This window comes from Lampris incognitus, chromosome 3 (assembly GCF_029633865.1).
Source record: "Lampris incognitus isolate fLamInc1 chromosome 3, fLamInc1.hap2, whole genome shotgun sequence".
Classification (NCBI taxonomy): domain Eukaryota; kingdom Metazoa; phylum Chordata; class Actinopteri; order Lampriformes; family Lampridae; genus Lampris; species Lampris incognitus.
Genome location: NC_079213.1, coordinates 61,808,528 through 61,836,336, shown reverse-complemented (window position 1 = coordinate 61,836,336; position 27,809 = coordinate 61,808,528). Strand labels below are relative to the sequence as shown.

General features: G+C 47.2%; 1 protein-coding gene across 1 annotated transcript in view; it reads right to left on the bottom strand.

Annotated features, from left to right (window-relative positions):
- The window catches only part of cpamd8 (C3 and PZP like alpha-2-macroglobulin domain containing 8), a 119,625-nt gene that overhangs the window by 69,133 nt on the left and 22,683 nt on the right, over positions 1 to 27,809 (bottom strand). Inside the window, exons 16-28 of the mRNA XM_056276951.1 lie at positions 26,727 to 26,876; positions 24,952 to 25,113; positions 24,591 to 24,733; positions 20,427 to 20,489; positions 17,669 to 17,900; positions 15,292 to 15,445; positions 11,124 to 11,254; positions 10,809 to 10,860; positions 8,980 to 9,278; positions 7,522 to 7,590; positions 7,272 to 7,428; positions 6,856 to 7,032; positions 651 to 732 (exon numbers count right to left, since the gene is read on the bottom strand). Of these exons, the coding sequence (XP_056132926.1) occupies positions 651 to 732; positions 6,856 to 7,032; positions 7,272 to 7,428; positions 7,522 to 7,590; positions 8,980 to 9,278; positions 10,809 to 10,860; positions 11,124 to 11,254; positions 15,292 to 15,445; positions 17,669 to 17,900; positions 20,427 to 20,489; positions 24,591 to 24,733; positions 24,952 to 25,113; positions 26,727 to 26,876 (1,871 nt within the window). The remainder of the gene's footprint in view (positions 1 to 650; positions 733 to 6,855; positions 7,033 to 7,271; positions 7,429 to 7,521; positions 7,591 to 8,979; positions 9,279 to 10,808; positions 10,861 to 11,123; positions 11,255 to 15,291; positions 15,446 to 17,668; positions 17,901 to 20,426; positions 20,490 to 24,590; positions 24,734 to 24,951; positions 25,114 to 26,726; positions 26,877 to 27,809) is intronic.

The window sequence follows — 27,809 nt, the reverse complement described above, 5'->3', positions numbered from 1 at the left end:
CTTCTGGAAGCGTGGGGTGCAATTTCTCCAGATTACCTCAACAAATTAACAGCTAGAATGCCAAAGGTCTGCAATGCTGTAATTGCTGCAAATGGAGGATTCTTTGACGAAAGCAAAGTTTGATGTAAAAAAAATCTTATTTCAAATACAAATCATTATTTCTAACCTTGTCAATGTCTTGACTCTATTTTCTATTCATTTCACAACATATGGTGGTGAATAAGTGTGACTTTTCATGGAAAACACGAAATTGTTTGGGTGATCCCAAACTTTTGAACGGTAGTGTATATATTTGGAGCAGCCAGCTAGTAGTAGTAATAGTAGCTAGTGGAGCATCCTTGGAGCAGGTAGGGTTAAGTATTTTGCTCAAGGGTACTTTGAAAGGTGCAATAATATGGAAATTGAACCTGGGATCTTCAAACGGGGAACAACCTTACCAGAAAACTAGGTCATCCTGCTGCCCAAGCTATACAACCCCTAGATACACAACTGCACGAATACCATCTACGTCCAAGCAGTTTGCACCCAGAAGTGACTTTCATAGCAACACACTTCTTTTTTTGTGTGCCAAAAAGCAGCTGTCAAAACTCGTCAAAACCCAAATCACATAATGCATGCAAAGGTATGCGCTGATTTATCTGCAGACTTACCACATGCTGCCAGAGGAATCCCTCTCCCCGAAGGCACTGTAAGACCCATCCTGCCGCTTGTACGTCAGCTGTCTCTGGTAGCCTGGAAGATAGATGGCAGGGGGAAAGACAGAGAGGAGAGGAGAACAATGGGGAAAGAGAATACTCAAAATAGGATAACGCTGTTTTTCATCATCCCACTAAAAATTCCCAACTTCCACCAAACCTTCACTACTTGTAGAGATTTTGAGGGTTTTAGCCAGTTTTTGAGTTGGTGTATGCTGGGAGTTCAATTAATACAAAGAATTATCAGATGTGGACTATATGCAAAGAAATATCAGAATGGTCTTTTATACATCCCAGTCTTTTCAGACCAGGCTGGTACAGCTCATAGTAAGTGAACTGCACTGGTCTCCGTTGCAACCAGTTTTTCGCCAATTTTATTGTTGATCCTTTCACATATGCCCGTATGCCCATTCCCTCACGCAAATTCAGAAAAATAGATGCAATTATTACACAAACAAAAATATCAAGTTCGACGAGATCTCAAAATGTATTAGATTAAAAACAAAAAATGTAAAAAGGGGAAGGGGGGTAGATGGAGTTTTTTTTCTTAAGGGTTAAAGAAAAACAATCAATGAATCAATCATTCAATAAATTAATTTTCATTGCGCATTTTGTACATTAAGATGTAATGCAATGTGTATTACATGAGAACAAGTAAAACATACATAAAAAATATACATAGCATTAGAAATATACACAGATGTACTACATCGATATACTCTATTTGTTACTGGGGTTGCATGGGCATGCTGTGCCTGTTGCATTTGTTCCATGATTCAGACCTGTTGGGAATTATTCATATACCTGTTTAGTATGTCTGATGATGAACTGGTAGTGGGGGAAGAGGGGATTTTGCCCCCCCCCCTGGTCTCCGTAGCAACGTTCAAAATTCCATTTGCCCTCCTCCCCGCAGCACAACGGAGAAAAGGGCTAGTGGAATGCAGCAGAGATTCTTGGATGGAGAATTGAACATATGTCGGGCAATGCTCTCACTTTATACCAGTCTGAACCAGCAGTATTAATCATTTCATTTCGTACCAGTTTCAAAGTAAAGTCAAACTTCTGAGGCCATCCGTTTCGGGATGGATGACGTCCGCAGTTGTCTCACTTATAACAGTTAGAACATTGTTTTATTACCCCAGATAGGAGGAACAGTCTATTAGTATTTCCTTGTCAAAGTTTCCCAACTGCTTGACCAGTTGTTTGGCAAAAAGGTCCTCTTATTATAAGATTGTTTTTTCTAGGAGCGTCTGGGTAGCGTAATGGTCTATTCCGTTGCCTACCAACATGGGGATCGCCAGTTCGAATCCTGTGTTACCTCCGGCTTGGCCGCGCATCCCTACATACACACATACACAATTGGCTGTGGGTGTGAAGCCAGATGTGGGTATGTGTCCTGGTCGCTGCACTATCACCTCCTCTGGTCGGCAGGGGCTCCTGTTCGGGGGGGGCAGTAGCGTGATCCTCCCGTGTATTACTTCCCCCTCATGAAAGTCCTCACTGTCAGGTGAAAATAAGCGGCTGGCGACTCCACATGTATCGGAGGAGGCATGTGGTAGTCTGCAGCCCTCCCCGGATCAGCAGAGGGGGTGGAGCAGTGACCAGGACAGCTCGGAAGAGTGGGGTAATTGGCCAAGTACAATTGGGGAGGAAAAAAAAAAAAAGGGGGTGGAGGATATATATTAAAAAAACTCCTTTATTAATGCAACATTGAAACACGGAATTACAGTAAATACTTGTTATTTTTACACAATAACACAACTGTTGATAATAATCCTTCTAAGGATTGAATGAATAAAACATGCCAGGTTCTTGTAAACAAGGGCAACTGCACAGCCTTTTTGTGCAGTAAAGTGGGTGCCAATCTCACCCTTGTGAAAATACAATGCTTTAGCGAATTTGTAGCCAAGAAATTAAGAAAATAAAAATCAAGGCAAAGATAGTAATAGTATGTGCAACAACTCAAATTATCCAACTGTACTACTAATTGCAGGTTTATCTTGAATCATTTTCACTGTTTGTTAAGAATCCCAAACAAATGTCATGAAACCACTGTGAATCGCCCATGTCATATTCAAATAATCTACTTAGAAAGCGGAAATATGAGTCTTCTCATGCAGCTTGTAGACATAGCTTCCGAGTTAAGGTGAACTAACTCAAACAACCTATGGTCCAGATCGACCATTTTTATGCCAACATATATTAACTTCTTGGCAAGCTATGAAGCGCTGCCCTGAGTGACAAGCATAGGAATTCATCCATCCACCCATCCATCCATCCATCCATCCAGCCATCCATTAGGGCAGCAGGCAGGGAGACACCCTGGACAGGCCGCTAGGCCATCATAGGAATTCATATCTTATAGAATTCAAGTTTCAGAGGAATGACAGCTGGCGTGACCTTGTGTAACGAGCATTAATGAGTAGACTCACTAGCCGGTTGGCTAATGGGTCGGACCCTTTAGTTGACTGGTTAGCGCAGTCGCCTGTGGTGTGGTTGACCTGGGTTCACGTCCCGGTTGCAGCGGATTCCCAGCTGCCCCCTGAATTCGCTACATGGGTGTCAGAAGTGGGATGGTGAGGTGAGGCCATCGGAAGCGCGTGCACCCAGAGGCATGAGGGAGCTGGTATGCTGAAGTGCGGGGGCACGCTTCCGAAGGAGTGGGGTAGTGTAACGAGCATGGATGAGTAGACTCGCTCGCCGGTTGGCTAACGGGGTCACACCCTTTAGTTGACTGGTTAGTGCAGTCAACCATGCGCAGGCGACCCGGGTTCGCGTCCCGGCTGCGGCGGTTCCTGGCTGCAGCGGTTCCTGGCTGCCCCCGAATTTGCTACACTTGCGAAGCATTAATGCTTCACAAGGTCACGCCAGCTGTCATTCCTCAGAAACATTAATAAGAGAATGTGACTCAACGCTGGAAAAAGGTACTGCAAGCCTACAGCACCGGTAGCCAATATAGCCACAGGTTTAGCTGTACTGCTGTGTTTCAAAGAAAAAATGCTCTTTGATGGTAAGTGGCATTAGTATTTTCATTTTCTGATGTTGTTTGCGTAACTATTGTTTCGAGACAATGTCTTACCAAACTACATAAGAATAACGGTAATGAGGGACAAGACAACACATACTATGTGCTACTACTTGTGACAGGCTAAACGCTAAGTAACAAATAGAGCATGGGGGCAGAGCAGTTTCAGCTCTGCACTTCTTCCATAAAGAATGTAATATGGTTTGAATTTTTATTAGTTTTCAAAACAAGTGCAAGTGAGCCCGTGCTTTTTTTCGACCACACCCATAGAAACCAAGAACTGGTAAGGGAAAGGACAAGTTGAGCCTTAACAAGTCCCGTCTTAATAATGCAGTCTCTGTCCATTCTCACACTAAAGGCAAAGAGCCTGTGCTTGCAAAAATACAAAAGTAGCTAAAAAATTGTTTAGTTTTTAATGCCCTCAAAGCACTGGTCTGTTTTGAGCTGTTTTGAACTATAAAGGGTAGTTATGAGAGTTCACTCACCCCCTCCTATATCTTTCCATCAGTCACTATGATGTCTTTCCAAGCCTGTATCAAGTTTGGATGCTGCAGCTGCACAGTCCTAAAGTTCCCTGCACTTTCACAGTGGTCTTACTCAGCCTGAGGGAACTCCGAGAAGACTTTCAGAATCATTTCCCCTCAGAGGTAGCGTATCTCTTCCTCGAGCCTGTCATGATCAGCTGAGGTTCACTTTCCTCTTTGTAAGATGTCTCCGGGAGTGCAGCAGTGTCCTTGCCAGAGTGAGCAAAGCAACATGGTTGATATTTCAGAGTTCTATGAAGGTTTCTTTTTTGTCTATCGAAGCTGTTAGTTGCCAGTCATGGTCATTTTTTCTGGTACTGATTCAACGCAGGTTATGGCTGCACTGGTACAGGTATATTTTTAAAAACACAAACTTGTAACTTAAATACTCTTCATGGAATAAGTAATATTACAACATCAATTGCTGTGTATCTTCTAGCATCCTAGAACAATTGAGGGACCACAATCCCTAAATCCAGTCGTGCCATGCCATAACTCCTTGATAGTAAACTTGACTTTGTTCTTTCATAGGCCTAGTGGGTGGCAGTGATTCATCTTAGCCTGGACAGCTCCAGAACAGCCAGCAGTGCAGTCCGGAAGAAAAGCAGGGGCAAGAATCTTGATGGATCAGAAGGTTACATGGCTTGGACCCTGGGCCTTGATTCAAGCTTGATATGGACCTTGATTGAATAAGCGACCTAAACCTTGTGGGACAACTTGATTCTTATTTTACTTAAATCCCAAATTTGTTCCAGTTGAAGAGTTCAGAATATTCTGATGCTGCAAGTGACTTGAACTTGTTCCCTTAACTTATTCCTGGCCACGAAGCTCTTCAAATGAGCAGGGCCTCGTTGAGCACCACACTCTGAAGCATCTTGAGTGAGATCTTGCATCAATCTTGTGCAGCATACTCGACAACAGGACTGCCTTCACACCCTAGCAGCCAGCTAGCATTTATTCTTTTTAAGACTGCCCCTTGGGTCAATGTAGATAAGGAGATAAGATGGGCGTGTAGCTTCACTAATGGAGCCATTATCCCCTTGCTGGTAGAATTCATATTCTACAAATATTTGTGGAGAGCCATCAGAGTGAATTTCTGACAAGTCTTTTTTTTTCTTCTCCATCGGAATCAGTACTAGGACACTTCCCCATCCCTCGCTGGCTTTCATAGGCTTTCACATCATTGTCCAGGGTCCTCTTAGAAAATGTAAATCCTGGGCTTGACAATCCTTTTGGGGCTTGAGAGCTAAGCTCTGTTATAGCATCTAGTCTAGCATTAATAGAGCTGGGGCCAGTGTTTTATGCATTTCTTCCACAGGGGGTTACAAAGGTCCTTACTGCGTGTTTTCTCCAGTAAAGTAGGACTCTGGGCCAATGAAAAAGTAAATTCAGGAAAATAGAAGCAATTAGATATATTCTACAAATATATCTAAGACACAATTCAAACTTAACCAGTGAAATATATATATTTTTTAAATATACAGGAGAAAGGGTAGGGGGTAACCAAAGGTAAGATTTTTGTTGGTCAGGGTGTCATTATGGAGCAGGTGCAGGCTCCAGCTGGGAAGGATAAAACAGAGGAAATGGGGGTTAAGACTTGGCTGGGTTATTCAGCAATGGCGTCCGGGTTCATGTTCCAAACCATAATCTGAAAAAAGTCAGTACCAGCCAAGCCACAGGTTTCTCTGTCAAGAAATCCACAAGTCCACAAACAAAAGGCAGTATCCAAGGTAAACTTCAACTCCACAGTTTCTAGAAAATCCTCCAACAGTGTATCATTTGTGATCAATTAGAGAAACATTTCTACATCCTGGAATGAAGCTGCTTACAGCACCGTGGGGCTGAAGGTTGTTCTGACCTGTGTCAGTCTCACAGTGTAAGGACCTTCTGATTCCCTCTGCTCAAACATAGCGTCACATTTCTAAATCTGAATTTGGGTATGTATCATATTCATGACCACATTCCTATCTGCTTAAGAATTTCATTGAGTAGATCTACCTGTCATCCACACCTCCGTACCCTTTATTTGAGGAACAGTTTGGGTCACTGATGCTAAAGGTGTCCCTTCAGCCCAGTGGTATGCTACTGAAGCAGTGGGGTTAAACAAACTCTCATTTGGGTCTTTGACTCAAGGGACATGTGTACACCTTAACTTTCTGGAGCCGGAGATATTTGAAACAGTTTCCAGAGCGCATATACATTTGCGTTTTAGAACGTTGACGCTTCTATCCAACGTGACCTACAGTTAGCCCAATGGTAAATATGCTTCCATTCCTAGACCATAAAGAAACAATAGTAAGAAGTAGAGGGCTCAGAGCCCACTGCCAATGTCACTCAGACAATGGAATGAAAGGTAATGTAGGAAAAAGGGAAAATACTCTAAAAACAGTAAAACAAGTTTGACGGAGAAAATCAGGCTGAGGAGGGAATTAGAAAGGTTCTTCAAACACAAGTAGACTTTGCAGTAGTCTAACAATAAGGTAATTTATATCCCATTTACTTCCAGGCAGTCTTGGGGCTGGAGCATCAAGAGGCATCTGTGTGAGTCCATTTATGCAACTTAATAAAATTGATTTTTAGAAACCAGACCATTTATTTGAAGTTTGCTTGCCTTGCAGCAGGTAGTCAGTGGCCTCGTTCTCCACCTCAGGGCTGAGCTGCCTCGTCTTCTGCAGGTATTTGAGAACGAAGACGTTGGGAGCAAAGTGGATCATGTTCTGCTCCCCACAGCCAAAGGGCAGCCGCAGCAACTTGTCCAGGTTATTCAAGGTCGGCCCCATTACATCCCCTATAGGTGTAATTGAATGGTCACACATGAACATTTAGCCCATCCCACCCATCCAATCTACACACACGTGCACATACACAATACATATCTAATAATTCAACACTGCAAAATCATTATAGTTGCATCCATGTATATGCCTGATACAAGCCTAAGGATGCACATATCGCGTACTTCATTTGATCAATAAAGTGGGTCTCCTTCTTAGATAGCAAAACACAAGCATGCGCATGCAAATTTACCAATCATAGATGCGGTGGCACTCTCCGATCCGGGGACCACATTGTGAGGAACCCCCAGGGTAAATGCCTCATTGTGGTTCTCATCAGATTCTTCCTTCCTCCAGATCTTAAACTCCCCAACTGAGCCCCAACCTGTCGAGAAGCCTATGTGACGGATCTAAATGAACAAAGGGATGATTACATTAATTATCCACAAAGGTAAATTAAGGTCGAGCGTACAAAAATACCAGAAAAAAAAAACCGGTCAAACCTGGCCAGGGAGAGGGCCTGTCCACTGGAGGATCAGGGATTCATTGGTCGGCTGCAGACCGTAGCCCACCTTTAGCAAATCACAGAAAAGCATGAATCACAAAAACAACTACTCTGCTGTGTTGACTGTGAAAGTCAACAACAAATCATTGGAGAGCAATGAGTCTCCTTGACAAGAAACTGGTGCTGTTTGTAGACTGCCCCATACCAGGCACTAATAACGTCCATCTGCCAAGCACTGGCAGTGCCAATCTTAATAACCTACCTCCCTCACACAAACACACAAACACAAACACACAGAGAGACCTATTCAGAGCACATTTACTCTCTGGTATTTCAGGGTTTCATTTCGTAATCACATTAAACCAAAGACCATGCGCGGGGCAAACCCCAGCGCTCACCCAACCCAAAACACAATCCAGTCCCTAAGAAAATAAATGATTCTTATTGGGTCGTATTATACAGTGTTCTACATCAGGCTTTTAATTGCTCCCTTGGTGAATGGTGCGAGGCTAATGCCGGGGGCTGAGGTTGGTACCAGTGTGCCAGCCAGCGAGTGCCATGCGAGCACCAGGCCATGGCTCACCGAGTATCCTCGCTGACATCAGCCAGTTAAGCGTGACCTCACAGGCAGGCATGCCAGTAAAAGTGGCGCCAGTCCTCCTAACACACAGACCCTGTGGCCTTCCCATTCTTTCTCCCTCTCTTCTCCCGAGCTGTGTCCAAACATCCACTCGATATCCGAACCTAGTCTTTTGCCCTCTCTGCTGCAGGGAACCTCAATCCGTCCTATAGTACGGTCATTTACTTAGCTCCCTCCCGATACAACCAATCGACTGTAGCCAGCTTTCATCCTTTTTCTTCTTCACCCTAAACCACCCTTTAATACAACCTATTCTCCATGCCTTTCAATGTGCCGCAGCTTTAATGGAGAAGAGGACAAATCTCCCTCTAACCTTATGCTTCCGAGCTGAAGGAAAAGATTCCATTAGAAAGGCAAAATGCTTTCTTGAATCAATCAAAAACATTTCTTAAGCAAGTTTGTACACCACCAGCTCACAGCTTTTATCTGCTGTGATTTTGAGTTTATTAGTATTCATGCTCACAGTTAACAACTGAATAGAAGCAGAATGTACTTTAATAAAAATAGAAATATAGATATTTACAATATATTAAATATATTTATAATATATATAGAAATATACATGACTGTACATCATACAAACATAAAACTATACATATATCTATATACACACATCCACCCATACATTCATACTCATACATATGCGTTTACAAATACAACCATACATTTACACACAACCATGTATACGTCTTAAAATGCCATAACAAAAATATACAACACAAACACAAACAAAGGGACAAAACAAAGACAGAACACAAAGACTTCAGCTACCGATCATTTCCATCCTCATGAAGTCTCTGATGATGATGATCTTACCTGCACTACACCTCCCTTCCAGCTGATCCAGAAGCTGCGGAACTCATCCCAGGAGAGGATGTCTGGCGTCGGAGCACTGACCAGGGGCTCCCCCATCTTGCCCAGGGATATCCAGGAACGAGTGTTCTGCCTGCCCCCCAGTATGATCTCCAGTAACTCCGCACTGTCGTGTGGGCTGGCAGAGAGGGCGATGTGGGCATCATTATGGGTCTTCACAGCCACCTGGAATTGGGTCATCCTGGCCGGCTTTTTCACATACTGGTACTCATACTTGTTGGGGGTGGAGATGTGGATTCTCTCTATTGAACACAGAAATGTAATACTGTTACTTAGGCCACGTCCAGATTAAAGTAATAATAAAATCAGGACATGTCCACAACATCTTTGAAACAATCATGGAAACCATCAGGAAACATCAATAAAGGGAACATATCCTTTAAAAAAGGGGAGTATTGGGCATCCAGGTGGCATGGCAGTAAATTTCGTTACCTACCAACACGGGGATAGCCAGTTCAAATCCCTGTGTTACCTCTGGCTTGGTCGGGCTTCCCTACAGACAAAAGTGGTCGTGTCCGTGGGTGGCAAGCTGGATGTGGGTATGTGTCCTGATCGCTGCACCAGCACCTCCTCTGATCGCTCGGAGCGCTTGTTTTTTTTGGGGGGGGGGGCACTGGGGGGAATAACGTGATCCTCCCATGCGCTACATCCCCCTGGCGAAACTCCTCACCGTCAGGTGAAAAGAAGCGGCTGGTGACTCCACATGTATCGGAGGAGGCATGTGGCAGCCTGAAGCCCTCCCTGGATCAGCAGAGGGGGTGGAGGTAGGACCGGTAGGATGGCTCAGAAAATAGGGTAATTGGGCAAGTACAATTGGGGAGAAAAAAAAAGGGGGGGAGTATTATAGTAAACAAGATTTGTCTAGTCTTGCAGTGGCTTTTGCTGTCAGTGGGTTGTACCATTTCCACGCTGTCACAGTACTTAAATAATACCTCTGTTTCACCAGCTTTTTTATATGACCCAATAGCCCCATTTGCATAAGCAATTCAGAATTGCCCCTTTGGGTGATATTACACCAGAAACAAACAACTCAGATTTTTGCATAAAGCTGAGAGCAAGCTAGCCTCTGGTTAAGCAACCATTGCTTCTGTCAGGAAGAGGGGGTGAGGACAGCAATACTACCAGCCAATCGGAGCAGCAGCTCATGAGTAATACTATTTTCATGTTAATGACCCTAAAAATAGCCTGTTTCATTAGAGTCAGGTGTGGGGCACTGAAAACCAAATGACTTTTGAGGAAACCAAACAACCTTTAGTTATGAAGATGTCAAATATGACTTTCATACATAACCGCATACAGTAGTTATACCAATTTGGTCAAAAGGTAGGAAAATAGTACCTCCCCTTTAAAAATTAATGGGAGGGGCGTCCGGGTAGCGTAGTGGTCTATTCCGTTGCCTACCAACATGGGGATCGCCGGTTCGAATCCCCATGTTACCTCCGGTTTGGTCAGGCGTCCCTACAGACACAATTGGCCGTGTCTGCGGGTGGAAGTCGGATGTGGCTATGTGTCCTGGTCGCTGGGGGACTGAGGGGAATAGCATGATCCTCCCATGCGCTACGTCCCCCTGGTGAAACTCTTCACTGTCCGGTGAAAAGAAGCGGCTGGCGACTCCAGATGTATTAGAGGAGGCATGTGGTAGTCTGCAGCCCTCGCCGGATCAGCAGAGGGGGTGGAGCAGCATGGCTCGAAAGAGTGAGGTAATTGGCCAAGTAAATTGGGGAGAAAAGGGGGGGGGTGAATGGGAGTTGTGTATCAAAAAAAGTACTTACCATTGGGACAAAAGAAGACACTGTAGGTGTATTCTCTGGGCAGGCCCTCTGGCTGTAAAGACAGATACAGGGAAAAAGACAGGGAAAATGCCAGAGGGACATAAAGACAGGAGAAACAGAGAGAAGGAGAACAGGAGAAGGAGAGAAAAAGACATGTTGGGGGGGCTTAGGAGCGAGGAAAAGGGTGTGGGAGTATCAGTGTTAACAAAAGTTCTTTTAAAATCAATGCTACGGTTCTATTAGAATCCAACAGGTCATGTTGGTTAACTGTCTCCCTCCACTTATGGTGAAGCCATTTCTGGCCTGCTCCCCTACCTCCACCAGGACACTCCTTCGGACATAGTCCATGCCTGTGGGAGTCCTTCTCTCGTCCACATCATTGGCCGTTTTTCCAGTCTGGAGCCCATCTGAGCAACAGCTGGGTTCACTGTAGGCAATGGCACGGGCTGTTGGATAAAATTAGGCCATCTTAACTATCTTGTCCCGATGCTTTACTGAACATTTCTCCATCATCCATAAAAAACTCTCAACACACATACATACTTCTGTCGCTGTTTTGGCCTTCTTCTTCCTTACTAGCAGCTGCTAATGATGTTGCCATCCAAGGAATATACATATTCCCCTGCAGAACCGAGCTGCTATAGATAAGAGCACAAGCTAAATGTTCAACATGTGACTTAGTGTTGTATAAAATGTAAAATCCAGCTAACATTTCTTGCAGCATTTTTGTTAATACCTACGTGCATGTTGCACTATGACAACAAACATCAAAATGTGTTTGTGAAACCACCTATAGCTTGGTAGGACCACATCTCCCACAGCTCTCAGGCAGTAAAAGCTCTGTACATCCATTACGACAAACATTACAAAACACAAACATGTCCGTAAGAGGAACTCCCCATTTTCTTTCTGAGGAGCACATTGGAGCCATGGCCCCATGCCAGCGGCGTCTCTTTGTGCATGTGTACTGAAAAGGAAAGACTAAGGGGCCAGGGGACAGGCAGAGAGGCCGCGGGGGGCCCATTGACCGTCGGTGACCCGCAAACTCATCAACATGCCACTGAGTGCCACAGCAAGTCTCTAGCTGCTCCCCTGCCGCTGGCCTGCTTTGTTCTCAAATGAACTCTGGAGGGGGCTGTTTGTAACTCTGGGTGGGTGACCAGATCACACACAGCCCAGCTCCTCGGCCAGCCCAGCTCCTCGGCCAGCGCAGCTCTCCTAGGTCAGGGACCTGCGCTACAGAGGGGCATCCCACCGGGTGGAGGGCAGCCCCGCGGAAAGGCTGCTTTTGTTTTGAAAGTGGCACGGCACTTAAGAATTCAAATCATGTCACCGGCCTGGCGCTGGACTAGCCCCGTTTGTGTTGGTAAGGATGAACGTCATAATCCTGACTAAGACTACAGCCATACGAATCTGGTTAAACACCGTTTTCGTAACGAAACAGGCTTACGAGTTTGCCATCCATACTTGCGTTTCATGTATTTCCGTACATGAAATGAAACAAAATATTGTTTCCTCCAGCCCACAGCAGTGCAACACAAAGACAAAAACACATCCAAAAACTACAAGAACTTCAAGAACACACATACTAACACATATATATATATAAACTAACACATACAGCCAAACTAAAAAAAAAATAATTTAAAAAAAATCACTATCCAAGGGAACGAACACCAGCCAGGATGACTGTCAGAACTGCTGGTCTGCATGGGCTAGCAGTTAGCTTAGCCTGCCCCGCTTCTGCGTCTTGTCAGACCTCCCCCTTGGGTGCAGCTCCAGGCAGGGGCAGTGGTTCTTGGGCCCACAGGACGCGGCACACCAGGCTCCCCCAGCCAATCCAACATCAACTTTCCCAGCCAGACACCCTCGATACCCCTCCCCACAATCTACATGACGACTTCAAAAACACCACAGGCGAGGCCGCCGCCAGACTGCCTCGGTGTTATCGAAACTGCCGGGCTGCATGGGCTAGCAGTTACCTTAGCCTGCCCTGCTTTCGCGTCCTGTCAGACCGCCCTCAGTGTTACCGCCTCGGTCGCAGCTCCAGGCAGGGCCGTGGTCCCTGTGCCCACAGAACGTGGCAGACAAAGTTCTCCCAGCCGATCCAGCGCCAGCTCTCTCAGCCATCAAATGAAGACATAACTTAAAACGCAGACGTGGACAGAGACACTGCATGTGTGGTACTGGGTGAGGCCGCTGCAAATGTGAATTCGTACCGCCACCTTCCGTCTCATCTTAATTCATCTTTGATACACATCTTCCATCGTGTATGAAAATATATATTTTATATTACTCCTGACCATTTTCCACAGCATACCACCCTAGAGTAAAAGATTTCCTGGATGAATCTATCACAGTGAACACTCAGTCCCCTTTATTTGTTTGTAATAATCATATTAGCATTGTGGGCTAACGGTTTTGAAAGCCCTGGAAAACTTCTCAAAACAATCGACACTTTCAACTGCATCATTTTGCAACGACAGCGTAAAGGTGACTTAATGTTCACCGTAATGGATTACCCATCCCCAGCAAGTCCCAACTCACTGCAGGTTGACTTACATACTGTGCTGAAGTTAATGGGAACCAATGGCTGCCTGGAAGGAGGGAAAAACACATTCAAAAAATTGCCAGGAGTAATGGAAAATATAGGCGATTTGTAGGAAATGGGCTGAAAAATGCCAACACACCAATATGTTTTCTTTGTCTCTTCTACCGGGCCGGGTCGTTCCGGTAAGCAGCTTGTGATTTTGGATATGTTTTCTTGAAAAAAAAAAACGCATTTCTGGCGGTGCAAAACGCTGGCTTAGTGTGGTTGGAAGGCCATGTCAGTGTGGACACGGCTTAAGATTCCTCACAATCCAAAGCGTTGATTCACGGTAAACAGCCGATTCATCCGTGATTTAAAAACATCTGATTGACACGTTGCAGCAGCGTTTCTTTGTTTACTGGTGCAGTTCTTTTCCGAGACCTATTTAACACCGACAAAATTAAGGATAAGATATCAAAAAGGCATGACACTTGACGGAGAATAATCCTAAAACTTCCTGCAGACTGCAGAACTTTTTGCAAAGTCTCTGACAATATGGTAACGGCTCATTTATAATATATTTTCTAAACTAGTGAAGTGGCAATAACTGGCTATGAAATCGGTTTTGCCTTTTTGGTCACTGGCATGAAAAATGTTTCATTGAGAAATGTTTGGGAAGATGTTTTCATCTCAAAGAGTCACGAATATGTGTAATACTTTTGGTGTGAATATCTCATATTCCCTCTTTAGTGTAAACTTGTTATTCTACCTCTTAAAACACTGAGATACTGAATTCTTTTGCTACAGCCACACTACCAAACCAGACGTTAACTAAGACGTGCACAAATCTTATATGCAACTATTTGCAGTATTTTAGTGTAACGAAACCTATCCAGGCGGCACGGTGTCACAGTGGTTAGCACGGTCGCCTCATAGCAAGAAGGTCCTGGGTTCAAGCCCCGGGGTAGTCCAACCTTGGGGGTTGTCCCAGGTCGTCCTCTGTGTGGAGTTTGCATGTTCCAACCGTGTCTGCGTGGGTTTTCTCCCGGTGCTCCGGTTTCCTCCCACAGTCCAAACACATGTAGGTCAGGTGAATCGGCCGTACTAAATTGCCCCTAGGTATGAACGTGTATGTGTGTGTGTGTATGTGTGTGTGGGCCCTGTCTATGGCCTGGCGGCCTGTCCAGGGTGTCTCCCCGCCTGCCGCCCAATGACTGCTGGGATACGCTCCAGCATTGTCGCGACCCTGAGAGCAGGATAAGCAGTTCGGATAATGGATAGATGGAAACCCCTCCATTCATGCGTCATGGTTGTATGGCCTGGGTCAGCTATGCTCACCTGTCCCCCATTACACGACTGGCTTACCATTGTCTGTTCCTGCACCCATGTTGCCCTCATGATCCCCATTCCCTTATTTGACTTGCCATTTCGGTTGCTGCCCCTGATTGCTCCATTTACCTGATTGCCCCTGCATTACTCACCTGTTCCCCATTCCCTGATTGGCAAGCTTGTTCCTGCCCTGCCCTGCTCACCTGTTTCCCATTTCCCTGACTGGCTCTCCAGCAAGTTGTATATTCCCCCTGGTTGCCCTGGTGCTTTGTCAGATCGCCACACACACACACATACTGTCTTTTGGTAGCCGGATGCATCATGTCTTGTCTCTGGTCTTTCTTACTGCCTGAATCTATGTTCCCGTGTTGTGAGTTTGTTTATGTTAATAAAACCTTGTTCTAGCCCAGTCTGTCTCCACTGTCTGCATTTGGGCCCTCAACTCCTGCTCGCAGCATGAGAATATGTTTATATTACCTTTGTAATTTTGTGTTTGGTCCAAGTGTCTCCTGAGAGCAACTCCCGGTATGTGAAAACTTACTCAGTAGATGATAAAACCCTCTCTGATTCTGATCCGGTCATAATTCTGAACTCTTGTTCTCTGTACGGTTGTGCTCCGAGTACCTGTGATGTTAGCAGCTCCCAGTTCGGTAAAGGACAGCACTATGGATGTGGGCGCTGCCTCCCCTGCAGCCACACACTTCTTCCTTGTCAGATGGTGCTTTCCCGGGTGGCCCACAAATTTAATCCCCTTGGGGACCGAGACTTTAACGTGAACCTGTGAGGGGAGAGGAGAGAAGACAAGCAAGGGAGAGAGCACAGGAGGGGAGGAGAATACAGAATCAGAAAAACTTTGTCATTTCATTTCATGCACTTGCGCACATGAAAGGAAACGAAACCTCGCTTCCCCCAGCCCAAAGCAGTGCAACACAAACAAGAACACACATCCAAAAACTACAAGAACACATATGTCCAAACTAACACATATATCTAAAAAAAAAAGAAAAAAAAAAGAAATCACTGTCAGGCGTCCGGGTAGTGCAGCAGTCTGTTCAGTTGCCTACCAACACGGGGATCGCCGGTTCGAATCCCCGTGTTGCCTACGGCTTGGTCGAGCATCCCTACAGATACAATTGGCTGTGTCTGCCGGTGGGAAGCCGGATGTGGGTATGTGTGCTGGTCGCTGCACTAACGCCTCCTCTGGTCGGTCAGGGTGCCTGTTCAGGGGGGATGGGGAACTGAGGGGAATAGCGTGATCTTCCCACATGGTACGTCCCCCTGGTGAAACTCCTCACTGTCAGGTGAAAAGAAGCGGCTGACGACTCCACATGTATCGGAGGAGGCATGTGGTAGTCTGCAGCCCTCCCCGGATCGGCAGAGGGGACGCAGCAACGACCGGGACAGCTCAGAAGAGTGGGATAATTGGCCAAGTACAACTGGGGGGAAAAAAAAAAATCACTGCCCAAGAGAACGAACGCCAGCCAGGATGACTGTCAGAACAGCCGGTCTGCATGGGCTAGCAGTTAGCTTAGCCTGCTCGCTTCTGTGTCCTGTCAGACCGCCCTCAGTGTTTCCTCTTCGGGCGCAGCTGCGGTCAGGGCTGTGGTCCTTGGGCCCACAGGATGTAGCAGACCAGGGTCCCTGATCCAACGTCAGCTCTCCCAGCCAGACACCTTTGACACACCTCCCTGCACGCCACACGACGACACTAAAAACACAGTCAAGGTTAGGCGAGGCCACCGCCAGACCGCCCTCGGTGTTATCGGAACTGCCGGTATGCACGGGCTAGCAGTTAGCTTAGCCTGCCCCACTTCTGCGTGTGTGTGTGTGTGCATATAGATGGTAAGAGGAGAAAAAGAAAGGAGAGGAAATAATGAGGGGGAATGTCGTCAGAAGCAATGGATGTCCTCTGACAAGCCATCATGGCAACATATCTGCCCGGCCCACCCCTCCCTCTTATAGCGTGTCTTCCTCAAAGCTCTTAAAGCATTCGGGGAGTATTTCTAAATCGCAATGCGAGTTTTCCATGCTGACTGACTCACGCATCTCATGCTCCCTGAAGGATTAAGTTCCACTCATCGTCCAATTTTCACAGAGGGCTCAGTAATGCAGTGGGATCTGTTCACTGCTCTTTGTCCGCATGCCACAAGTCGTAAATAACTTAGCAGAAAATATAGGAATCACATGTTGCCGGGGCAGACATCGAAAGAAGGGCTATGATGGTTTGCATAATCACCTAACATGACATTACGGCCGTGCACGCACAGGCCATTCAACAGGCACGTATGTGAACACCATGATGTCATCGCTGTGAAGTGAGGGCTGGACCCATTTGAAGATGCAACTTTAAGGAATCTTCAAACTGAATGGCAAACAATACTGCTGGATGGATCCTAAAGCCCCCCCCCCCCCCGCCACAATCCACCACCAGGAAAACACACACACACACACACTGGCCTCCCCCCTCATACCTCCTTGCATTAATGTTATCATTGTGAGCTGGAAAAACAACACTTTTAGGGCACTTTTCCCCCCTTTTTCTCCCCAATTGTACTTGGCCAATTACCCCACTCTTCCGAGCTGTCCCGGTCGCTGCTCCACCCCCTCTGCCAATCCAGGGAGGGCTGCAGACCACCACATGCCTCCTCCGATACATGTGGAGTCGTCAGCCGCTTCTTTTCACCTGACAGTGAGGACTTTCGCCAGGGGGACGTAGCATGTGGAAGGATCACGCTATTCTCCCCAGTTCCCCATACCCCCAAAACAGCCACCCCGAGCGACCAGGACACATATCCACATCCGGCTTCCCACCCTCAGACATGGCCAATGGTGTCTGTAGGGACGCCCAACCAAGCTGGAGGTAACACAGGGATTCGAACTGGCAATCCCCGTGTTGGTAGGCAACAGAACAGACTGCTATGCCACCCGGACACCCCCTTGTTAAACATTTGATGTGACAGAGACTAGGTCATCACCTAGTAGCGTGCCCTGACCTTCTTACCTCAGCGCAGGCCGGCAGGTAGTTGTAGACGGTGAGCGGCACTTTGGTCTGTTCTCCTCTGATAACGCTGTAAGGCAATGTGAAGTCCACAAAGAAGGGCTTAAAGGTGCGCAGCACCGTCCTCTTCGCTAAGCTCAGCCCTTTTTCTTCTGACAGGCCAACGGCTTCCGTTACCCAGCTGGTGATGGAGTCCGGCACGTCCAGTCGCAGCTCTGCTTCCCCAGTTTCAGCACTGCCAGAGACACATGTTGAGAGAAACTTGGGTGATGCTGAGGTGCGCATTGAAGGGAAAAAGCCACTCTTTCACTTGGGCAGTGATACTAGTACAACGGCTGGTAAGAAATGGATTCAGAATCAAGACAGCAAAGTACGCCTGTGCAATAGCCACACTGCAAATGCATCCATCCATCCATCCATCCATCCATTATCCAAACTGCTTATCCTGCTCTCAGCGTCGCGGGGACACTGGAGCCTATCCCAGCAGTCATTGGGCGGCACGCGGGGAAACACCCCGGACAGGCTGCCAGGCCATCACAGCACCGAACAACACACCCAACACACACACAACACACACACACACATTGATGTCTTTGGACTGAGGGAGGAAACCGGAGCACCTGGAGGAAACCCACGCAGACACGGGGAGAACATGCAAACTCCACACAGAGGACACAGACGACCCCAAGGTTGAACTACCCCGGGGCTCAAACCCAACACCTTCTTGCTGTGAGGCGACCGCCTTAACCACTGCGCCACCATGCCACGCCCCCACTGCAAATGCAGCGTAAGGCAAATTGGGCCCTTCAGTCACGTTAGGCTAGAACGCTTACTGCTTTGATAGAAAACAAAATCTTGCAAGAGCCGCTACTCTTGAATGAATATATCCCAGTGCATCTGAGAAACTGTATAATTTATCCAGCTTGAATGACTCCTTGCACAACTGCCTTGTTTCCCCTCCAAAATTACTCAAATCATTCTTTGCAAATGGAGCTTTGCAGGATGAAAGCTGCATACATCTGCTGACATTCCATAACGCCTGGTCAATATTTAGTATTGCATTTGATATCGCAAAAAAAAAGAAAAAGAAAATATCGCAATGTTAATTTCTTTCAGCATCGTTTAGCCCAACTCAGTTTGAGGAACGAAAATTACATAGGCATCAATAACACGGAAGGAATAAAACACAGTGGATTAGTTTTATGTCGGAAACACCTGTGTCAACTCACACACCTGCTCCAACAGAACCGCCATAAACACCCACTGACAGATAGGTGTGAAAAGCAGTCAGGTGCTGACCCAATGTGTTTCTGTGAATGAAGTGGGCTGAGATCATTACTGGCAACATGTATTCCATGTTGGCCTTGGCAATCTTTCACAGGACATAATAAACATTCAGAAAAGCTGCATGTCCACCCTTCCTTTTGATCAGAGTTGTCCAAAACCCACTTTAATGCACTTCAATAAAGGAAATCAAAGTTCTGGAACGCAGAGGAAATGATGCAGGGCTCAGGTCCCATCCAAAGGAATCGAGCCTATGGAAATCTATGGGCGGTTTATTTGTACTGGCTGCAAATAAATGGAAGGACCTGAGAGTGAAAGGCTGTTCCAAGATAGCCTGGTTTAAATGAGGCACAGTCAAACCCAGCGGGAGGAAACGGAGGACGCCGTGGAGATGATGGAATATCCCACTTCGCACATATACACACCTCTGTGTCTCTCTCCTTACCTCTCCTCCCATCTCCTTTCCGCTCTCTCTCTCTTCTTCCTTTCCCTTCCATTACCTCTCATCTCCTCTCATGCCCTCCCCTCAGTGTTTTTACATTCAGACCACAACTAAATCTCCACTTTAGCATCTGCAGTCTGGTGCACCTGAGATAACCTCACTCACTAACTCACTCACACACACACACACACACACACACACACACAGCAAGAGAGAGAGTGACAGAGAGGGAGAGAGAGAGACAGAGAGAGTGAGACAGAGCAAGAGAGACAGCGAGAGAGTGCGAGAGAAAGTGAAGGAGGGAGAGCGAGTGAAACAGAGTGAGAGACAGAGCGACAGAGAGAGAGCGAGAGCAAGCGAAAGCGAGAGAGAGACAGAGAGAGCGACAGAGAAAGCGAGAGAGCGAGCGAGAGAGTGAGAGAGGGACAGAGAGAGCGAGAGAGCAAGAGAGAGACAGAGAGAGAGACAGAGCGAGAGGGAGACAGAGAATGAGAGAGAGAGACAGACAGAGTGAGAGAGAGCAAGAGACAGAGAGCGAGAGAGACAGAGAGGGAGACAGAGAGCGAGAGAGAGACAGAGATAGTGAGTGCAAGAGAGAGACAGAGAGAGAGACAGCGAGTGAGAGAGAGTGAGACAGAGAGCGAGAGAGACAGAGTGAGAGCGAGAGAAAGACAGAGAGCAAGAGAGACAGAGAGAGCGAGAGAGAGAGAGACAGCGAGTGAGAGAGAGTGAGCGAGAGCGAGTGAGAGAGTGAGCGAGAGAGAGACAGAGAGCTAGAGAGGGAGAAAGAAAGACAGAGTGAGAGCGAGAGAAAGACAGAGAGCAAGAGAGACAGAGAGAGCAAGACAGAGAGAGAGTGCAAGAGAGCAAGCGAGAGACAGAGAGAGAGCGCGAGACAGAGAGAGAGTGCAAGAGAGCAAGCGAGACAGAGAGAGAGAGAGTGAGCGAGCGAGAGACAGAGTGAGCGAGAGTGAGAGAGCGACAGAGAGAGGGAAGCATACGCATACACTTGTAATATAAAAAAGACTCAAATACCTGACATTGAGGCAGTGCCACACCCACGTCTCCGGAAAGAATGTCCGCCTGCGCTTCTCCGTTCTGCAACCAAACACAAGCTGACATCAATAAAAAGCTTCAGCTGGCGCTCCGCTCACAATAAAAAGCCATAATTGGAAAATGAACAATTCAGTAATTCACACCGACATCTTCTAAATCACACCATGTGTTTAATGTTCATCTCTAGAATGAAAACTATGTGAGGTATGGAGGACAGAGAGCCCTGTAAATACGGACAACCAGCCAACTCTGAGTTCTTCTGTCTTGCTTTCCTCTCCTTTTGGATTTTATTTCATTCACCTTATAACTTATAGCTTATTTAACCCCTGGGCAGTGAATACCAACCTATACCACCACGTATTCTGTCAACATTTCTTAGAGTGTTCTGATGTTGCCTTACACACCAAGGTGCTCAAACATGCAATATGTGTGTTCAGAAATGTTAAAATTCCCAACATTTCAGGCAGACGTAGCGAACCTTCACACCACGGCGGTTTCCTGTGTTCAGGCAGATGTAGCGAACCTTCACACCACGGCGGTTTCGTGGTCAGGGAGCAGCATACCCACGACAGTGTTGTTTCCAATCCCAGCACAGTGAAACTAATGCAGTTTTCCCTGCCCACCAACCCCTCCATCACACAAAAAATGAATGAGGGTGGGGCGTCTGGGTAGCGTGGTGGTCAATTCCATTACCTACCAACACGGGGAGAGCCGGTTCGAATCCCCGTGTTACCTCCAGCTTGGTGGGGCATCCCTACAGACACCTTTTTTTTAAACTTTCTTTGGATTTCCCCCCCTTTTTTCTTCCCAATTGTATCCGGCCAATTACCCCACTCTTCCGAGCTGGCCCGGTCACTGCTCCACCCCCTCTGCTGATCCAGGGAGGGCTGCAGACTACCACATGCCTCCTCCAATACATGTGTTGTCACCAGCCGCTTCCTTTCACCTGACAGTGAGGAGTTTCGCCAGGGGGACGTAGCACGTGGAAGGATCATGCTATTCCCCCCCAGTCCCCCCCCCAAAATAAGCGCCCTGACCGACCAGAGGAAGCGCTAGTGCAGCAACCAAGACACATACCCACATCTGGCTTCCCACCCGCAGACACGGCCAATTGTGTCTATAGGGAAGCCCGCGCACACCGGAGGTAACACGGGGATTCGAACCGGCGATCCCTGTGTTGGTAAGCAATGGAATAGACTGCTACGCTACCTAGACGCCTCCTACAGACACAACTGGCCATGTTTGCGGGTGGAAAGCCAGATGTGGGTATGTGTCCTGGTCTGCTGCACTAGCGCCTCCTCTGCTCAGACGGGGTGCCTGTTTGGGGGGGAATAGCATGAGCCTCTCACGTGCTACATCCCCCTGGGGAAACTCCTCACTGTCAGGTGAAAAGGAGCGGCTGGCGACTCCACATGTATCGGAGGAGGCATGTGGTAGTCTGCAGCCCTCCCTGGATCGGCAGAGGGGGTGGAGCGACAACTGGGACAACTCAGAAGAGTGGGGTAATTGGCCGGATACAATTGAGGAGAAAAAGCCAAATAAAAAAAAAAGAGGGTTGAAGGTTTGTGTACTTGCCATTCTCCCTTAAAATGAACAGTGCAGTCAAGTACAAGGTGCTTTGTGAATTGCAGAGACTGTTGTGAGTCGTCATTGAAAAAGACAAACTCCTCCAGCGTAATCTCCTCACTCTGAGCTCATGTTTTCACTAATTGGCTCTTAAAAGCAATTGCGAGTCCCGTTTTCTTTTTTGGCTGAGTCAGTGGAGAGCAGTTGCAAGAGGATCAGAAAGTGTTTCTGCTCTGTGGAAAACTGCCTGATCCATTATTCTGGCACAGCGGAGAGCTCACTAATAAAAAACGCAACCATTCAGAAGCTCGCATATCACAACAACTGCTCTGTTTTGCGAGCCGACCAATCACGAGGAAGGGAGAGCACGAAGGTTTGAGATGACAGCAGGAAACAGAAAGAAGATGGAGAAAGTGGCAGTAGGAAAATTCGGCTGCATCTGCCAGCCAGCTCCCAGGGACTCGGATCCTGCAGACTCAGAGACTCGGATCCTACAGACTCATACTGGGAGGACACTGGCTTTGTTATGGGAGTTTCTGGTGCATGTCTGAAAGTTAAACGTACTAGGTGTCTTGGACACAATGTGCGCACCATCATGTGGCTGTGGCTGAGACAGCACTTTTCCTATCCAAGCAACAGAACAGCTTCAACACGTCTTAAATCAGGAATCAGGAACAATTTATTGTCATCTCATTCATGTACTTGCATACACAAAAGAGATGAAATTTCGTTTCTTCCAGCCCACAGGAGTGCAACACAAAAGACAAAAAACACATATCCAAAACCTCCCAAAAACGACACCACCAAAACATACAAAACCAGAGAGAACAAAGCAAAACAACACTAACAGTCAACAACACAGACCATTTAGTAAATTTGCAACACAATTCAAAAATTTCCCCGCCCAAGAGAACGAACGCCAGCCAGGATGACTGTCTGAACTGCCGGTCTGCATTGGCTAGCAGTTAGCTTAGCCTGCACCGCTTCCACGCCCTGTCAGACCGGCCTCAGTGTTTCCTCTTCGGGCACAGGACTTTAGGCCCACAAGACTCAGAAGACCAAGCTCCCTCAGCCGATCTATCGCCAGCTCTCCCAGCCAGACACCTTCGACACACCTCCCCTGCACTCCACACAGACGCAGACAAAAACACTGCACAATCGACGCTAGGTGAGGCCGCCGCCAGACTGCCCTCAGCCGTATCTTGGTGTTATCGGGAACTGCCAGTCTGCATGGGCTACCAGTTAGCTTAGCCTGCCCCGCTCTCCCAGCCGATCTAACACCAGCTCTCCCAGCCATCAAACGAAATCGACGATCACAGACATAAATCCTCATAAAAGGTATTCATACAATGACACAAACTCAGATGCAGAGGTGGATAAAGACACTGCAGTCAGCACTGGGTGAGGCCGCTGCAAACACAAGTCCACATCGCTAACTTCTCACCTTAACGTTACACACCTGAAGATTTACATGCAAACCATTATCTTCATTGAGACTTCCTATCACTGCCATACATCAGACAATCGCTTATTCACAAATATCCAAATAAAAACCCATCTTTGCTTCCTCAGTTTCATGGATACTGTGTTTAGTGCTTACTGTTGGGTAGAACTTTCCTGAACTATAGATATGGCACAAGTTGTTTTACATCTACGCAATGGAGATCAAATGTAGAGCAGCAAGTCATGTGGCAGCAAGTATGAATAAGAAACAAAGTTGTTGTTGCTATATCTGTAACAAGCCGATATGGCATACTTGCCTCATAGAATACCTTTATCATAAGATACTAGAAAATCAGAGTGAGCTTGATGGAAATTATGGAAAAATGAGAGTCAGCACCTCCAAGTCTGAGGCCATGGTTCTCTACTGGAAAATGTTGGATTGCTCCCTCCAGGTTGGGGATGAGTTGTTGCCTCAAGTGAAGCAGTTCAAGTATCTCAGTCTATTCCGTTGCCTACCAACATGGGGATCGGCGGTTCAAATCCCCGTGTTACCGACGGCTTGGTCGGGCGTCCCTCCAGACACAACTGGCCGTGTCTGCGGGTGGAAAGCCAGATGTAAGTATGTGTCCTGGCTGCTGCACTAGCGCCTCCTCTGGTCAGTCGGCGTGCCTGTTCGGGGGGGAGGGGGACTGGGGGGAATAGCGTGATCCTCCCACTCGCTACGTCCCCCTGGTGAAACTCCTCACTGTCAGGTGAAAAGAAGCAGCTGGTGACTCCACATGTATCGAAGGAGACATGTGATAGTCTGCAGCCCTCCCCAGATCAGCAGAGGGGGTGGAGAAGCGACCGGGACAGCTCGGAAGAGTGGGGTAATTGGCCAGATACAATTGGGGAGAAAAAGGGGGAAAATAATAATAAAAAAAAGTTTAAAAAAAGAAAGGACCTCGGACAGCCGTGGGTTCGAACCCAAACCTTCTTGCTTTGAGGTAACAGTGCTAACCACTGTGCCACCCACAAAATAGAAAAATAAATCAAAATATTAAATTGTTGAATTCTTTTTTTTCTTTACTTTGACGTAAAAATTAGAAAGATCCTGACACTCATGTCCCAATGGCAGGGGTGCTTGTCATTCACCTGGGCACTGGGCGAGAGTGCATGGCGGCCACTAAGGTGGCGGTGTGGGGCTGGAAGGCAGGAACTGCCTCATCCGTGTACATCCCTCCACTCTGCCGGTGGTTTAAACTCACTATATCTGTCATCACCACCAGCCCCGTTTCCTATGGTGAAAACGCACACACACAAGCACACACACACACACACACACACACACACACACACACACACACACACACACACACACACACACACACACACACACAGAGTTAAACAAACATTTACCGACATATATGTATATTTATAAGTGATGATGTACTTCAGTAAAATTAGCCTTGCAGTTTCATCATCACATTTCATTGTGACTGATGTGAGTTCATACTGTGAAAGCAAAGCGTGCATCCTTGGTGATGTCCCAGTGCCATGGAAACACAGAGGACCGCCTCCGTCTCCTTGAAGAAAGCGCAGGCCACCAGAAGTGCCCGTCATCTTTGGGAATGCCAAACGCATCTGAAACGTCAAAATCTGCTAGCTCTTGAAACACCTGGGCAGTGGAAACACACGAAGACATGTGCACGCATACAAAACACACACACACACACACACACAATCTGACCATAAATTTAGAGCTCATAACTATTTAGATTATGTATGATTGTCATTTATGTAAAGTTACAGTTTTTTTTTTGAAGCAACATTAAATAAAATCTGTCTCAGTCCAGGTGGTGTGGCGGTTCATTATGTTGCCTACCAACACGGGGATCGCCGGTTCGAATCCCCGTGTTACCTCCGGCTTGGTCGGGCATCCCTACAGACACAATTAGCCGTGTCTACGGGTGGGAAACCGGATGTGGGTATGTGTCCTGGTCGCTGCACTAGCGCCTCCTCTGGTCGGTCGGGGCACCTGTTCACGGGGGAGGAAGAACTGGGGGGGGGGGGGATAGCGTGATCCTCCCAAGCTCTACGTCGCCCTGGTGAAACTCCTCACTGTCAGGTGAAAAGAAGCGGCTGGCAACGCCACATGTCGGAGGAGGCATGTGGTAGTCTGCAGCCCTCCCCAGATCGGGTGGAGCAGCGACCGGGACGGCTCGGAAGAGTGGGGTAAAAAAAAAAAAAGAAAGAAAAAAAATGTTAAAAAAAAATCTGTCAGTGCAGTGAGATGATTTCACATGCATCATACGGTATCTCGCATAACTAACCTACTCAATCAGAATCAGATGTAGATTCAGAAAGTTGAATTTGAAGAAGACACTTTGTCATTGTACAGTACAATGACAATCGTGTTCCGCATTTAACCCATCCTATAGTACAGGAGCAGTAGGCAGCTGCAGCACCCGGGGACCAAATCAAGTTCTTCTTTCCATTGCCTTGCTCAGGGACACAGGCAGGAGTATAAACCCTAACGTGCATGTCTTTGATGGTGGGAGAAAACAGGAGCACCTGGAGGAAACCCATGCAGACAAGGGGAGAACATGCAAACTCCACACAGAAAGGACCTGGGACAGCCTGGTTTGAACCCAGGACCTTCTTGCTGTGAGGTAACCACTGGGCAACCGTGCTGCCCCCCCCACCCCGTTTTCTCCCAAATTGCACTTGGTCAATTACCTCATTCTTCCGAGCCGTGCCAGTCACTGTTCCAACCCCTCTGCTGATCCGGGGAGGGCTGCAGACTACCACATACCTCCTCCGATACACGTGGAGTCGCCAGCTGCGTTTTTTCACCTGACAGTGAGGAGTGTCGCCAGGGGGACGTAGCACGTGGGAGGATCACGCTATTCCCCCCGGTCCCCCCCCCCGAACAGGCACCCCGACCAACCAGAGAAGGCGCTAGTGCAGCGACCAGGGCACATACCCACATCCAACTTCCCACCCACAGACACGACCAATTGTGTCTGTAGGGACTCCCAACCAAGCCGGAGGTAACACGGGGACTCAAACCGGTGATCCTCATGTTTGTAGGCAACGGAATAGTCTGCTATACTACCCGGACGCCCCCATGACGCCCCTTTTGCAAGTCATATGATACAAACAAGTAAAATAATCTTACTCCGTTGACTTTTTTTTTTTAACTTTTCCAGGGAATATGTAAGTTTAAGACTTGATACGAGATTACACCCAGTCATGAAGGGACATTTACAATCAACCTCGAGAACCGACCTTGTCCGGAGTAAGCTGGAAGTCGGGCTTCAGCAGGTAAAGGCTCTTGTCGACGGTGGCCACACACACACAGGATCCCCTCTCTCCTCGCACGCGCATGCTCACGGGTTCCCCGGGCATCGACTCGTTGGCTGACAGAGCAACCGTCAACTGGAACCAACCAGAATGAAATAAGATATGATCAGACCAACTGGATCTACTCCCTGCAGGAGAACCCCAGTGTGCAGCAGCAACGGACGAAAACAGTGCATAGGACAACAAAAAGGCAAAAGCAAAATGTAGCACAAAATGCATAAATTACTGCATACGTTATAACTTAGTTTAAGATGCGCCATGCTCTGAATCAATACTGGTTAATAGGATGTTTAAAAGTGTACTTTGGTGCAACACGTTTATATGAAATGCTGTGGGAACAGTAGACAGAATTATTATTCACTTACAAATCAGATTCACTCACTACACTGTGTTGTGTATTGCTATTATTAGTACTGCCGACTCCCCATACTTTGGAATAACAAGCATCAGTCATATACGGTTACATAAGACTGGTAGAAAACACTTAGAGAGTGGAAAACTGCAGGTTTTTTGAAAGACGACCTGGAGGTGAGGGAGGGCAGGCATGAGTCAACCGCACACATCAGAACCGTTTCCCAGCAGCACACAGGCACAAATTAGCCCCGCTAATCAATTCTGCCGCCCTCCTTGCACCACGCCGTAGCCCTGTCACGCTCCCCGTCTCGTCTCTTTCCCTAACGGCCTCTTGTCTCGTCGTGTCCACACCTTGGCGGCCTCCGCTCAACCAAAACACACCCACGTACATTAACACGCACATAAACACACGCAGTGGAGGGACGGCATACCAGCAAGCTGTAAATACTTCAGGGAGTTTTAACTCGGCCTAATGCGGGCAGGAACCGAGCAGCTCTCCCAGGCAAACACAGCTGTTTGTTTACAGAGGTTAGAGCCAGTTCTCTGAAGAGAGAGAGAGAGAGAGAGAGAGGGAGAGAAGAGGGGGAGAGGTGGAAGAATTGAAGATGATAAGATTTTCACTGGGAATGGTGAAGAAGGACAAGATTAGGAACG